Source organism: Equus caballus, chromosome 11 (genome assembly GCF_041296265.1).
Source record: "Equus caballus isolate H_3958 breed thoroughbred chromosome 11, TB-T2T, whole genome shotgun sequence".
NCBI lineage: Eukaryota > Metazoa > Chordata > Mammalia > Perissodactyla > Equidae > Equus > Equus caballus.
This window is the reverse complement of record NC_091694.1, coordinates 13,287,711-13,302,320: the sequence shown is the minus strand read 5'-3', so window position 1 is coordinate 13,302,320 and position 14,610 is coordinate 13,287,711. Positions and strand designations below refer to the sequence as shown.

Here is a 14,610-nt window from a genome sequence, read left to right as displayed (position 1 = left end):
AAAGGGGTTTAAAACAATTTCCATCACACTTTGTTGTTATAAGAATAATATGTAATTTGAAAATTTGAAAGTACAGGAAGTCATAGGAATAAAATATACTTTAAAATGTTAACACTGATGGATGTGTTAACATTTTGTTATATCTTTCTCTCCTTTTTTTCTGTGTGTATTTATAAAATTAAAATTTAAACAAAATTGGGATTATATTATAAATACTATTTTATTATGTGCTGTTTTAAATTTGGTATAAGTTTATAATAGGTTTATAAACATTAATATTAATGATAGCACTAATTTTTCTGTTGGATGGATATTCCATAACTTATTTAAGCATTCTGCTCCTTTTGGACATTTAGGTTGCTCCCAGTTTGTTGCTAACATAAGTAATCTGCAATAAAATTCCTTACAAGAATCTTTTCATACCTGTTTGGTTACTTTCTTAGGTTACATTACGTGTTGGTACATTGCCCTCCAGAAGGTATATACCAATTTACTCTCCAGCCAGCAGTATATAGGATTGTCTAGTTCTCACTTCTTCAGTCACATTAGGGATTGTTATTTGTAAAAAACCTGGAACCCTTCCTACTAATAATGGTCTTTAATGAAAGCAGTGCTTTAGGAAAATTGGCTTGGTGGTGTTCTGAAGATTATACCGGATGTGAGTAGAGACGGAGAAAGGGACCCAATCATCATTTAGGTGTTTGTAGTGGACTCTACATTAGTGTGATTTTGGTGAAGATGGAAAGCATAGAAGGGAAAAATATTTCAAAGAGAGTGAAGAATGCTTAGTTACTGGTGGGCTGAACAGAAGGGTACCTCAAGGTTTGGTTTCAGGAAATGGGAATGTTGACTCTTTGTCAGTTAATTGATTGTCAGATGGGGGAATCCATTTTAGGGGTTTTAAAGTTTTATTTTAGATTGTTGGAGTTTGAAGGGATGGTCAGATTAACTGGGGAGGGTTCCAGGTTTGGAGCTTTATGAGTCTCAAGGGCTGGAGTCATATTTCTTGGTCAGATTGCTGGAGATGGTAGTTGTACCCAGAGACTGGAACAGCTCTAGTCCTTAGACAGTACAGAGTGAGGAGGGCTGGCTCGTGCAATAGCCACGATTAGAAGGTAGGGAAATGTATAATAATTTAAAGCAATGTGACTCTCCTAGTCGTGTTGGAAGTATCTTAGTGAAACAGGAGAGAGAAATAGAATACATAACGAGAGGGGTATAAGTCAAAAGAAAAACGTTCACACCTTTCATGAAGGTGTAGGGGAAGTTGCCATTGGAGGGAAGTCCTAAGTTGCCAGTGTGGGAGAAGAGGCCAGGAACTCCCTCAGAAAGACAAATTCTTTTTGCCAGAAAACAGTATCAAAGTGAAAAATACAGTTCTGGGCTATCCCTTTAAACTGCTTTTGCCCTTAGCCATTTGAAACTTCTGATGTACATTTCTTAGCATGCAGAATATTTTTCACGATTATTTAACTGTTCAGAGGATTAAATTTTTCATTCGTATAATAATATTAAAATAAAATATCTAAAATATTTCAAAGTAATGCCTTAAAACTAGGCCTGCCTGGGGTTTTGTTTCATATTTTTATTGTTCAAAGAATGCACTAACAGAGTAGAATATGAAAATCTTGCATTTTTATATATTTTTATATATTTATAATATATATGCGTTAATCATGCTGAACCATCTCTTGATCACAGTAGAGTAATTTAAGAATCCGTGTATTAAAAAGCATAGATTTTGCTTTGATTTTAGTTTTGTATGGGAATGCACAACGAACTTTTTTTTCTTTCTTCTTCTGAATGATCAGTTAATAGCTAATTTTTGTGCTTTATACTAAGGGTACATTTTTCATATTGCTGTCATGACTATCAACACCTTCATTCTGATGCATTAGATGTTCTAGAATTTGAATTTTATAGTTTTTGTTAAAAAAATGCATTTTTTCCTGAATGTATTCTTTCTTTTCTCAGAAGTGTGTTAATATTTTTTCTAGGACTGTTTCATTCAAGTAGACATTTATTTACTAACTCTAGCAATTAAATTTTCCTCTTGTATTCTTTTTTTCTTACTCTTTAATCTTTAGTTTTTGGGAAGCTTTCCTATTTTATTAATATATTTTGTATACATTCCATGCATGAGTATCGTTATATAAATTTTTTTCTTCTTTTTTTCTGAGGACGGGGTGTGAGGTCAGGAGGAGGACTTTACTGGGCCTTCCATCGTGGTCACCAGTCACTGTCTACCTGTCGGTTCCCACCCTGGGTCCACGTGCTGACTGCAGAGCCTCACTCCCACCAGGAGCAAATGAAGAGTGAGGACTCTGAGTAGACCCCTTAGGTCCAGTCCCTGGAAGCAGAGCCCAAGAGCAGGAGCTGGGCGGGCAAGCGGGGTTTGAGCAGGGAGAGCTCTCAGGACAGGCAGTCGAGGGGTGGGACACACACACACACACATACAGACACACACCATGGACTGGATGGGGGAAGGAGCTGAGCAAGGTCAGTGGGAGTGAGTCTCCCCCGATCCCACAGGGAGCTCCAGAGGGTGGACAGCACCTCAAAGTCAGATGGCCTCACCTGGAGGTCAGGGCCTATCCAGAAGGGTGAACCTCCCTGTCGAGGGCTATTGGGCACCTACCAGCTGTTTACTCTCTCTATCAGGAATGTGGGAAGCCTGGCTGTTCTGCTCCCTGGGGCCTTCCTCACTGTGGCCTGTTGAGAACTGTTCTAATCAGTCACCTGTGGCTGCTGTCACACTATTGTAGCAAACACAAGAGTAAATCCAGTTGAGATGAGCTATTCCAGATGAGCTGCCCAAGTTGCTGACCCACAGAATTGTGAGCTAAATAAAATGGTTGTAGTTTGAAGCCAGGAAGGTCTGGGGTCATTTATTATGCAGCAAAAGCTACTTGATATGTAGATACTGCCAAGCAGTTTTTTAAAAGTGATTATGCCACTTTGCATCTTCATCAGCAGTATGTGCCAGTTCCTGTTCCTTTACTTTCTCTTCACTACTTGATATTGTCAGTTAAATTTTTTTTAATTAAAAAAATTTAGCCATTCTCGAGAGTGGTTAATGACATTCCATTGTGTGGTTTTTTTGTTGTTGTTGTTGCTGAAGACTCCCCCTGAGCTAACATCTGTTGCCAATCTCCCTCTACCTTCTATGTGGGACACCACCATAGCATGGCTGTTGAGTGGCGTAGGTCCATGGCCCATATCCAAACCCATGAACCTGGGAGGTCAAAGCAGAGTGTGCTGAACCTAGCCACTATGCCATGGGGCCGGCCTCTGTATTGTGTGGTTTTAATATATCTTTTCCTGATGACAATAAAGTTAGATGCCTTTAATATGTTTATTGACAGTTTGGATAACCTCTCAGAGTGAAGCACCTACTTAATAAGTCTTTGCCAGTTTTTCTGTTGGGTTGTCTGCCTTTTTCTTATTGATATGTAAGAGCTTTGTATCTATTCTGAATAAGAGTCTTTTTGGAATGTAGTATTAGAAATTTTTTTTTCCAGTTTGTTGCTTTCCTTCGTTGTCTTAGGGGTGTATTTGATGAACAGACATTTTAAATTTTAATGCAATTCACTTTCTCATTTTTTCACTTTATAGTTAGTGCTATTTTCTGTCCTGCTTTAGATCTTTGACTATCTTACGGTCCTGAAGATGTTCTCCTATATTTTCTTCTAGCGGCTCTATTGTTTTACTTTTTCTATTTAGATCTACGTACCTGCTGGAGGTGATTTTGGTATATGTTGTAAGATAGGGACTCAAGGTTTGTTTTTGTCCCTTATTTGTATCCAGATGATGTTTAGTTATTGAAAAGACTGTTCTTTTCTTGCTGCACTGCAGTGTTATTTGTCTCATAAATTAAGTGACCAGTGCCTGTCTGTTTCCATTCCGTTCCTTTGGCTTATTTGCTTTTCCTTATACCAGTGCACTATGTCTTTATATCTCTATTTTGTTTGTGCTCATTAAATGTTTGTGGAAATGTTGTGAATAAACCAATGAATGAACCTCTATTTGTATATTATTTCTGTGGAAACTTGTTTTTCAAGTTCTAAAATATTGACTTAAAAACATTATTTTGGCGCATAATGGATTTGACATTGAGAACTGAATTTATTTTATTCCATAGAGGAGTTTAGGCAATTCTTTTCTGACTGATGCTGTGACTTAAAAACATTTATTTTAGTTGTTTTTCTGCTAATCTATTGCTTGATGATGTCCTTTCCTCTAAGACAGCTAAAATATCAGATGAAATGCCTTTCTGTTATTCTGGAACCATAGAACATCTCTATTTAATCAACATGAATCTATGAGCTGATATTTGGTCAGTTTTACCAAATCCTGAATAATTTGTAGAAAGAAACTGATAGAACCCTTTGTAAGCAAACAAATCTGCTAAAAAACTAAACAAAATAAAATGTCAAAAGCCAGTTTTCATTAGAGAACATTCAGTATCTGTATTTAATAGTTTCAATTATTATATATTTATTATTGTGATTCTGTTTGCTTTTAAACAAGAAATGTTTGGTCATGTGATTTATTCATGCTGTTGGAACATAATTATCTTTGGCTTTGCTTTCTGTATAATATTTTGTTAGACTTTAATGTTTCACATAAGTGCTTTTTATCTTCCATTTTGGACATTCTTTATTGTGGTATTTTTTTCTTGAGGTATTGTGAGAGAACAAGAAGTTTTCTAAAAGAGCATGAAAAAAGTAAATGTTAAGACTGTTTACAGATTGCATCAAGTCCATGTTACTTGTGGATTACAAAGTGGGAACATTCAACTTCAAAGCACATCTGGCTGCTGTTATAAAATCAGAAAATAGATTGCTTATTTCCCCCAAATAGACTCAAGAACATGCTTTACTCTGAGTAATTCTCATTACATATTAAAAGTGGTTATGAGACAAGCTGCATGTACCGTAAATGAATAACAACAGGAGATTTATACTTGTTTACAGTGTTCATCGTGGCTTTTAAATATTAGGATAGACTGTCTTTTTTTTTTTTGGTCTACTTGAGAAAGGACATTTGTGATAACAGAATGAGTCCTTAACTTCTGTATTTAATGGCTTTTAAAGATGAAAAGGATGAAGTAGGAGTTACTTCTGCATAGTTGAAAGGCTACATTGTAATTAGCTAAACCAATATTTTGTACCCTGCTTATAAATGTAGAGCAGGGTAAAAATAAGTCACAGATGGTTTTCTTGGCTTTTGGTTTTAAATTTTAAGCTTAATTAGAGCTTGAGCATCTTTGAGAATTCCCCGTTTCCCTTTTCTTTTATTTTCCCACTTATATTTAATTCTGCTTCATGAGTTAGGGTTTTATATATTTGCAGATTTGTGTGTGTCTTTGAAGAACTTACTTTTTATGCTGGTTTTCTTCATTTCAAAAATAGAGAATGGTTACTTTTCCCATATATATACCTTCAGACAATAAATATTTACTGAGTGCACTTTGTTACCTGCTGGAAATTTGCTGCCTCTATTTTTCAAAAAGCTGTGTATATATAGTACAGTGTTATTTACTAAAGAATATGCCTCTTTCTCTGGTCTGATATTTAAGTATTTAAGTGGATTTTATTATTATCTTTACTCAATCAATGTTTCCCCCTAGTAAATGTACTAATTCATACACTCACCAGTAGTGCTCCACATCTGAAACACTTTCGTTGTCAATTTTGTGTGTATGTGAGGAAGATTGACCCTGAGTTAACATCTGTTGCCAATCTGCCTCTTTTTTGGCTTGGGGAAGAGTGTCAGCCCACATCTGTGCCAGTCTTCCTCTGTTTTGTATGTGGGATGCCACCACAGCATGGCTTGATGAGAGGTGCTGGGTCTGTGCCTGGGATCTGAACTGGCAAACCATGGGTCACCGAAGCAGAGTGCGTGAACTCAACCACTATACCACCCGGCTGGCCCCAAAAATACATCAAATTTTTAATGTATGCTCATCTGGTTGCTGTAAAATACCATCTAATTGTGGTATTAGTTTACATTTTTCATATTTCTAAACAGATTGAGCATATTTTTGTATGTTTATTAGTCATTCAGATTTCCTCATCAGTGAAATGTGTCTGAAGTTTTTCCCATTTTTTTCTAGTGGGTTTTTTCTTTTATTGATTTTGAAAGACCTTCTTTACACATTTTGGAGACTAATCATTTGTGCAAACATCTCCTCCCAGTTTATGGCTTGTCTTTTCACTTTATGATATCTTTTTTGGAGAGAAGTTCTTACTTAAAGTGGTCAAATTTATTAATTTCTTTTTAGTTAGTACTTTTTTTTGGTTTGTTTTAAGAAATCTTCTCTACTCTGAGGCCATGAAGTTATTCATCTAAATTGTCTTTGGAAAGTTTTTATAGTTGTGCTTTTAATTATAAGTATTCAATCCTTGGGAATTTATTTTACATGGTGCAAGGAAGAGATCTGATCTGATTTTCTCCCACTGATTGAACACATCCTTGTTTTCTTAATAACTTACAGTGCAAGCTCTTTCATGAATCATATTCTCCTATATATTTGAGTTTCAGTACTTTCTAGCTGACTTATCTTCATCATTGTAGTTTTATTATGTTTTTGTAAGTTACCTCACCTTGATTTTTTTCCTTCAGGCATGTCTTGGTTATTCTTGTCCCTTTATTTATTTGTATACATTTTATAATGAACTTAAGTTTTCTAAAAACCCTATTGAAATCCTGGTTTGGATAAATTTAGTTACTAGATTAGATTAAGTTAAGGAGAATTGACATTTTTACAATATTAAGACTATCCAAAAACATGGTTTCACTCTCTATTTATTCCAGTCTTAACGTCTTTCAAAAAAGCTTCGTTATTTTCTCCATGAAGGGCTTATGTATATTTTCTTAGATTTACTTTTAGGAATTATATATTGTCTATGCTAAATGATATCTTTGTAAAATGATCTTTTTTCCTGTATGATTTTTGCTAATTTATAGAAATGCAGTTAACTTTTACATGTTGACTTGGCATCTGGCAATTTTGCCAAGCTCTTATTCGGTCTCCTGTTTGACATCTTTTTATGTTTTTGTCTTTATTTGTAGTGTTCTTTATGAACAGCCTGAAATTATTTAAAAGTTATCCTTGAATACATATTGTCGTAGTGGTGGAGGAACGTAAATATCATCAAATATTGACCTGCAGGGGAGTGGCCTACATTAAATGGGTTGCACAAAAACCTGATGAATCAGCATCCTGGAGATGGGGAGAGTCAAAAGGACACTATGTGACTGTCTTCTGGTTCATGGCTCTTTAAAAAAGTGATTCCTTCTGCTGATGGATTTTGATTGTGATTTTCTATAGTAAGTTTTTATGGATCTTGGATTCTTTTTTCTGTTCATGATCATTTATGTGAGATTTTTCTGAACAAGAGGTAGCCAGTGATCGTCTTGGAGGGGTGGTTTGGGTAGTGGACTTTATTTCTTAGTTCAGGAGGGCCCTCTTCTCCTGCTCCAGTGAAGTTCAATTCCTTTAATAAATGATGCCTTTTATGGTTGTCATTTTGGCCTGTCATCTCCCAGTTCTTTGATTCTGTCTTGTTTCTTCAGCTCCCTTTTTCTTTCCTCCCGTCCTGGACAGCCTTTCTCCCGTGGGCCCACTTTCCCGCAGAAGTGGTTTTTTCCTGAGACTGCCTTCTCTGGTTCTTCACACTTTCCAGGCTCTTCTTTTCACTCCTGTCTCCAGCACTCTCATCCATCAGGTTTTTTGTATGACCCACTTAAGGTAGCTACTCTCCTTCTACAGGCCACTATTTGATGGTGTTTAAGTTCCACCACCACCAGGACCCTAAGGCACCCCCCCCGCCTGCCCTGCGCTCTCGCTCTGCTTTGGCTCAGGATCGAATTCTGCTGGTTTGTAATCTTTCTTTAGCCACTTACATGTTAACTGAGGGTTTCAGTAATCTCTTTCTCCTTGTTGTGATGTAGGCATGGGTGACCAGTATTTTTATTTCCTCTCTTTGCTGATTTTTATGGGTTTTTGGAGGATGGGGAGAGAAATTTAAATTCAGACAGTTGCCGTTACGTAATGGGAAACAGCCTCCAGGTGAAAAAAAATTATTTTGTAAGTTTCTCTTAATCTAGGTGCTAAAATATCTAGATCCTTTTTAGATCCTATCTGTGGCTATAGAAGCTTTTTTTTTTTTAAACCTGAATAAATTCTATTTTTAATTTCATTGCCTCTATATTCTTTGATTAATTGTTTCTTTATTCATCTCTTTAACTTTCTTGTCAAATTGGGTATGAATTATTCAGCTTCTGTGATTATTAACTATAATAAGTGATTTGAGGAACTTTTTGAAAAGATAGTGGGATTTTGGAGGAGTGGAGCCCAACAATGTGTATTTGAAAAAGTTGGTCAGTCAGTGCTAATGGTAAGAAACACTATCCTAGGTTGAAGTTGTGGTTAGTGTTATATTTTTGTACATTGTGAGATTATCCATGTAGTAAATTGTGGGTTTATGAAGTCAGAAGTTTAGAATTCCATGATAATGATTTTTAATTATCACTTCATTTGTGAATGAAATAGTTGAGATAACAACGCTAGTTGAGATAAGTGTTTCTAATTTATTATATAGTATATTAATTCAATAAATATTTCATTGAAAGCCTACTGCGTGTTAGATACCAGGATTACAAAATTGAGAAGTCATCTCCCTTGCGCTCCCTGTGCTTAAAGACAGATGTGGAGACATGCTGATAAACACTTAAAATAGAATATCAGAGTGATAAGAGACACACAGGATAGTGGAGGAGCTGATAAGAGGGTGGGATCAGGTACAGTTTGCTCCTTCCTTCCGTTTTTTTATTAATGTTTGTTGGGCACTCACTACCTGCCAGGCCCCGTGGTGGATGCTAGAGTTAGGTGGGTTACAAGATAGTCATAGTCTTTTCTCAGAGTTCACACTTTTTTGCAGAAGATAGATATTATATCATAAAAGAGAATGAGCCTCCGGGGAACTATGTGAGTGGTAGGAACTTACCTAAATTGCCTGGGGGAGATGATTCCTGAACTGAGTGTCTTGAGTAAGTTAACCACATGAAGAAGTTGGGAGAATTACTTCACAGGTTGCAAAGAATCAGATATGGGAGAGTGCAGTGCTTTCAAGGTAAAACAAGTTGTTTGGTGTCCTTGGAATATAAGATATGTTGGGGATAAATGAGCCTGCAAGGTAGATACAGGAGGGGTCCTAAAGAAGTTTTGTATTCTGGTTGTTATTTTGGAGGTGAATTTAAGGATTCTCACACCAAATCTGCCTGGGAGTGTAGTGTAAACTGAGACTTGAAAGATGAATAGGTGCGTGCTTATAGGAGTTGGAGGGGTGGACAGAGTAACGCATAGAGGTCGAGAGGTGCAAGAAGAAGGTAATAGAAGCCATTCAGGGTTCTAGGAGTATAAAACGTGAGGTCAGGAACAGTGGAGATGAGGCTGGGCAGTCAGGCTGTGAGGGCCTCATGGCGGTGCAGTTGTGTATGCAGAGGAGTTTGTTTTGTATTTCATTTGTTAGTGAGCCACTAAAAATGTACTATGCAGTACTCGTTCTAAAAAACAAACGTACGTATTAAGATGTAAAGAAAATATTTTAGTATAGCAGCATAATTCTATATTTATCAAATAATAATTAAAACTCAGAAGTTAACAAGTCCTTTTTTTATTTTATTTTTAAATTTTCAGATAGAAAATCCTCGGTACCTGAGACAGAAGCCTATCCCAATTTCTCTGGTAGGTGAGAATTTCTTTGGACTTTTCCTGTGGACAAATATTTTTTAATAAAATAATCCTTAAGTTTACAGAAAATAACACAGGTCCACTTTATGAAAAATACTAGTTTATTAATCCTATCACTTGGAAGTGAATAAATCACTTTTTTTCCTCCAGTGTTGCTATTATTTTGGAATGAACTTTATGCAATTTAGAAGTTTACTCTTGGGTTAAGGATAAACCAGGCCTGAAAGAGTCTTGAATAACTCTTGCTCATTCGACAGATGACTCCCAAATTCAGCCTGGGGAAATCCGGCAGTCTCCATGATGATCATTTACTCTCTCGAATGCATGAGAAAGAGGTAGGATTGAGATATTTCTAACGTATGTAATTATTAACACTATTTTCATATTTTGTGTAATACGAGTTTTGAGGTGCTAGTTAGAATAATGATTCATGGTAGGAAGAGGTTGTCTTTGTACAAATATTAAATAATGATGCAGGGAAGGCAGGGTTTGTCTTTCTGTTTTAACGCCCATCTGCCATTTTGTGTGTCCCAGCTCCATGCCCACTAGACAGGGCGTGCCGAGGAGCTCTCTCCTGACTCTCGATTCCTGATTATCACACGGCTAGGGGAAATGGCAGCTTTTAGAAGCAGAATCTTTGACCTCAGTAAAGCGCTCCAGTCTCCCTTTATCTCATCTTACTTGTAATGTATCTTAATGTATCTTTCTAGTTTCACTGTTACTGTTTCTACTGTTTAAATTGATCCGCTAAATTAAGCTAGGCTGTAACTGATAATGACATAATATACTGTCTTTCCTTAGCCATTTGAAAATAGCAGAATTGTTTATTGGTTAAGAGCAGAGACTATGGAATCAAGAATACCTGGATTTGAATCCTACTTATTAGCTGTGTGAAAATGGGCAGGTATTTATCTTCTCTGACTCTCAGTTTCCTCATCTAATTTGGGAGATACCTACTTTGCAGGAATAGTGTGAAGATTTTGTAGTGTGTAAGTACCTATATGTTTCACATATAGTAGTCGTTAAACAGAGGTTAGTTTGCTTTATTATTTTCTTTTAAAAGTTTTTCTGGGAAATTTAAAAATCATCATTATTATTTTTATATTTGCTTATGATATCAATGAAACACTTTGGTCATCTGTGTGGTATGATGGAAGACTATTAGATTAGGAACCTGAAAAACTGTGTCCTTAACCTGCCTTCACCAATCTCTAGTAATATGACCCAGGGAAGTCAAGAATATTAGTTTAGTTTTTGTTTAAAAAGGGCATACTTAGTGATCTCACAGGGTTGTTACCAAAATCAAATGAGAATGATGAATATGTGTGTAACTTGTAAAATGTAATGCACTATTTAAATGTGTAAAATGTTATTGGACTTAGATTGATGTTTCTAATAAATTTATTTAAATAATTTTGTCTTTCATTTTAATAAGGGTGCTTCTAAGAATTTTTGATATTTAATTTCAATTTGGATATTTTCAACATGAAAGTTTTTTTATCACTGTATTTATAAAATATCATAAAAGACATTACTTTTTTCCTTAGATATTCCAAACAATATCATGAGTGTAAAAGTTTATTTTTGTTGATAATGGAGGAGGAAGTGCTGTTTTTTCTTTTAAATTTCCATCTAGTAGAATTGTTGCTGCTCATCTTAGTAATGTTCTCTCTGTCATTTCGTAGGTCCAATTTAAGGCATGTGAAGTTTTGTTTCCTAGTGCAATCCTAGTGTTTTAAAAAACTCTTGAAATAAAAAGAAATTAGATGCTAAAAAACCTTTTTGAGGGTGGTACTTCTTATAATCAGATGGACCTTCTTTTGAGCTCTTGTTTTGAATTTCTTTCTTTCCTTTTAAAAATTTTCAGTAATTGTTTTTACAAGTCATTTCCAACCATTTTCCTTTTCCTTTTATTTTTTACTAATTCTTACTATTGAGGCTACTTACCACAGAATAACATAATTGAAAGGAAGTGGTGGCTTTTTGAAAATTTTTTTGGCCTGTCATGAAATAATATCTTTATTCTTTATGATGACATCTTGGGTCAAGGGTAAACATACCGATGCTGCCCACATATGTGTTGAAAGAAAAACTTTTAAAGCTATCGTGTATTGCATCAGAGATTCATTTTTAAATCTGTGTGGTTTTATTTTTTTCCACACCCTTATGTTTTTGTTTTTCTTTTTGGTGTACTGTAAAAATATTTGTGTCATCATTGAAAGTTTGCATGTAAACATCAACTTACTCCATATCTTAAAATACATCTAGTGTATATTTTGGCTAAAATAAACTTTTGTGCGATTACGTAGTTGTTTTTGACTTTTTTTGATGAAATTTTTTGATCATATTTTTTCTCCATCCTAAAATATTTAAAAATGTATGCTGTGTTACCCTAATGTGAGAACTCTTTCAGTTTCATCTTTTTTTTAAAGTAGTATTTATGATTATAAAATCATTTGTGGATTTTTATGGAAGAAATTTTGGAAAGTATAGACATATGTAAAGAAGGAAATAAAATCACTATAAAATCAATACCCAGAAATAAAGACACTGGTAAAATATCATTGTACGGTCTTTTAGTCTTTTCTTTATGTATCCTGTGAACACATACTTTTCCTTGGGAAATTGAGATGATATTATAATTATTGTTTATATATCTTGAGTACGTTTCATGCTATTAAATATTGTTCCTAAGCATCTATTTCTAATGGCTGCATTATATTTCATATTATAGATGTATCCCTAGTTAATTTAACTTATTCCTATTTTGTGGTATTGATATTATTTATAGTTTTCACTAACATAAATAATTCTTGGACGAATACCCTTATGTTTCTGTTTTTATATGCATCCTTAAGTATTTCTTTGGGGTAATGATTATATCTTACATGATAAAACTGAAATGATGGATTTTTATAAGTTTAGTATCATAAAAAATTTAACCTCTAGAATGAAAATTAATACTTGGAAGCCTATTGAAAAATTGTATGTTAATATAAGGTACAAGTAAATATTATGTGCAAAAATGAGAATGAAAATAAAAAGGCAAAGATAATCAGGAGCCATTTGAAGGCAGAGGGAAGTATCCATTTAGATTGCCTTTGTAAACACAAAGACACTAATTATACTTTTAATACAGAACAAGTATTTTTCCTAAAAATATTTTTAGTTTCAGGATGAAATCTTTTAATATTTTCATTTTTGAAATAAAAAATACCAGTCATATTGCTTTATTAGTTTTGTCTTTTTTTCCAGAGATAGTTTTCTAACTTGGATTTTTCCCTAAATTTAAATGCATAGTTATATTGTGATAGCCATAGTTGATCTTTAGAAGAATAATCTTATGTTTACTTGCTTCACTTTTATGAAACATTTACTTGCAGGCATGACGATAAATGTTTTTCTGTTTTGAAATTCAATAGAGCCTTGTGTGTCCATGTAAGACAACCCTGATGTGTCTTGTGCATGTTCTCATCTAAAAACACTTTTGTTGTTGCTGGGTGGTGTTTTACAAATAATAAATAACATTGTTTCAAATAAGTTAACTTTGTTTTAAAATGAAATATTAAATGTTAAATACTGTATTTAATCATTTTCTCAACACTTAATCTTCATTCTTTAGAGGTAATCATTGCTAAAAATTTAATGTGTATTCTCTTTAGTTTTCTAGGAATATCTCATTTTATTATACAAATGAGATCATAGATCATATGTATAGACTTCATACTGTTTCATTTCGCTTTTTATTTTCTTTTGTGAGGAAGATTGGCCCTGAGCTAACATCTGTTGCCAATCTTCCTCTTTTTGCTTGAGGACGATTGTTGCTCAGCTAACATCTGTTCCAGTCTTCCTCTATTTTATGTGGGATGCTGCCACAGCATGGCCTGATGAGTGGTCCTAGGTCCATGCCTCAGATCTGAACCTGCAAAGCCTGGGCCACCAAAGTGGAGTGTGTAAACTTAACCACTATGCCACTGGGCCGGCCCTTATATGTACCTTTTTAACTTATATATTCTGATAATTTTTCTATATCAAATTTATGGCTTCATTCTTTTAAATAATTGCATCATATTTTATTTTACTGAGGTATTACATTTTATTAGTATAGTTTTGCATTGAGGGATATAGGTTATGTATTTTGCTATAACAGTGTTTCAAGAGCATCCTATGTATATCTTTGTGTATTGTAAATTTATTCTTATACAATAAGTTCTGTGAAATAGAATTGCTCATTCACAGGGTTGCACATTTAAATTTTTGATTGACATCGACAGATTGCCCTTAACATAAGGTTACATCAGCCTAGGGCTGCAGGAATGGGAGAGAATGGAGAGTGACGGCTAATGGGTATGAGGGTTCCTTTTTGGAGTGATGAAAATGTTCTAAAATTAGATTGTGGTGATGGTTGCATAATTCTCTGATATATTAAGAACGATTGAATTATATACTTTAAATGGGTGAATATTATGGTATGTGAGTTATGTATATCTCAATGAGGCTATTAAAAAAAGGTTATGTCTAGTTGCACCAACAGATAGGAGAATGCCTGTTTTCCCATTTCATCAATACTGAGTTATAAACATTTCTGATTATCTGTGAGATGAAAAATAGTATCTTGTTGTTTTGATATTTGCATTTCTTTTATTATAAGTGAGCATGAACATATTTTTTGTTTATTGTGTTTTTAATTTCACTTTTGTGAACTGTCTTTTCTTATAGTTTTTCATATTTTCATTGACTTTTTTGTCTTCATTGTGATTCCTAAGAGCAATTTATATGTTAAGGAATTCTGATCTTTGTTATATATCTTGCAAGTATTTTTCTCTATATGTCTTTTGATTTATTTTTGG

At 34.4% G+C, this 14,610-nt stretch overlaps 1 protein-coding gene across 17 annotated transcripts in view; it reads left to right on the top strand.

Moving 5' to 3' along the window:
• The window catches only part of CEP112 (centrosomal protein 112), a 452,281-nt gene that overhangs the window by 41,279 nt on the left and 396,392 nt on the right, over window positions 1-14,610 (top strand). For all 17 annotated transcript variants that reach the window (XM_070227014.1, XM_070227013.1, XM_070227007.1 and 14 more), the window contains 2 exons: window positions 9,707-9,754; window positions 10,018-10,095. In XM_070227014.1, the coding sequence (XP_070083115.1) occupies window positions 9,707-9,754; window positions 10,018-10,095 (126 nt within the window). The remainder of the gene's footprint in view (window positions 1-9,706; window positions 9,755-10,017; window positions 10,096-14,610) is intronic.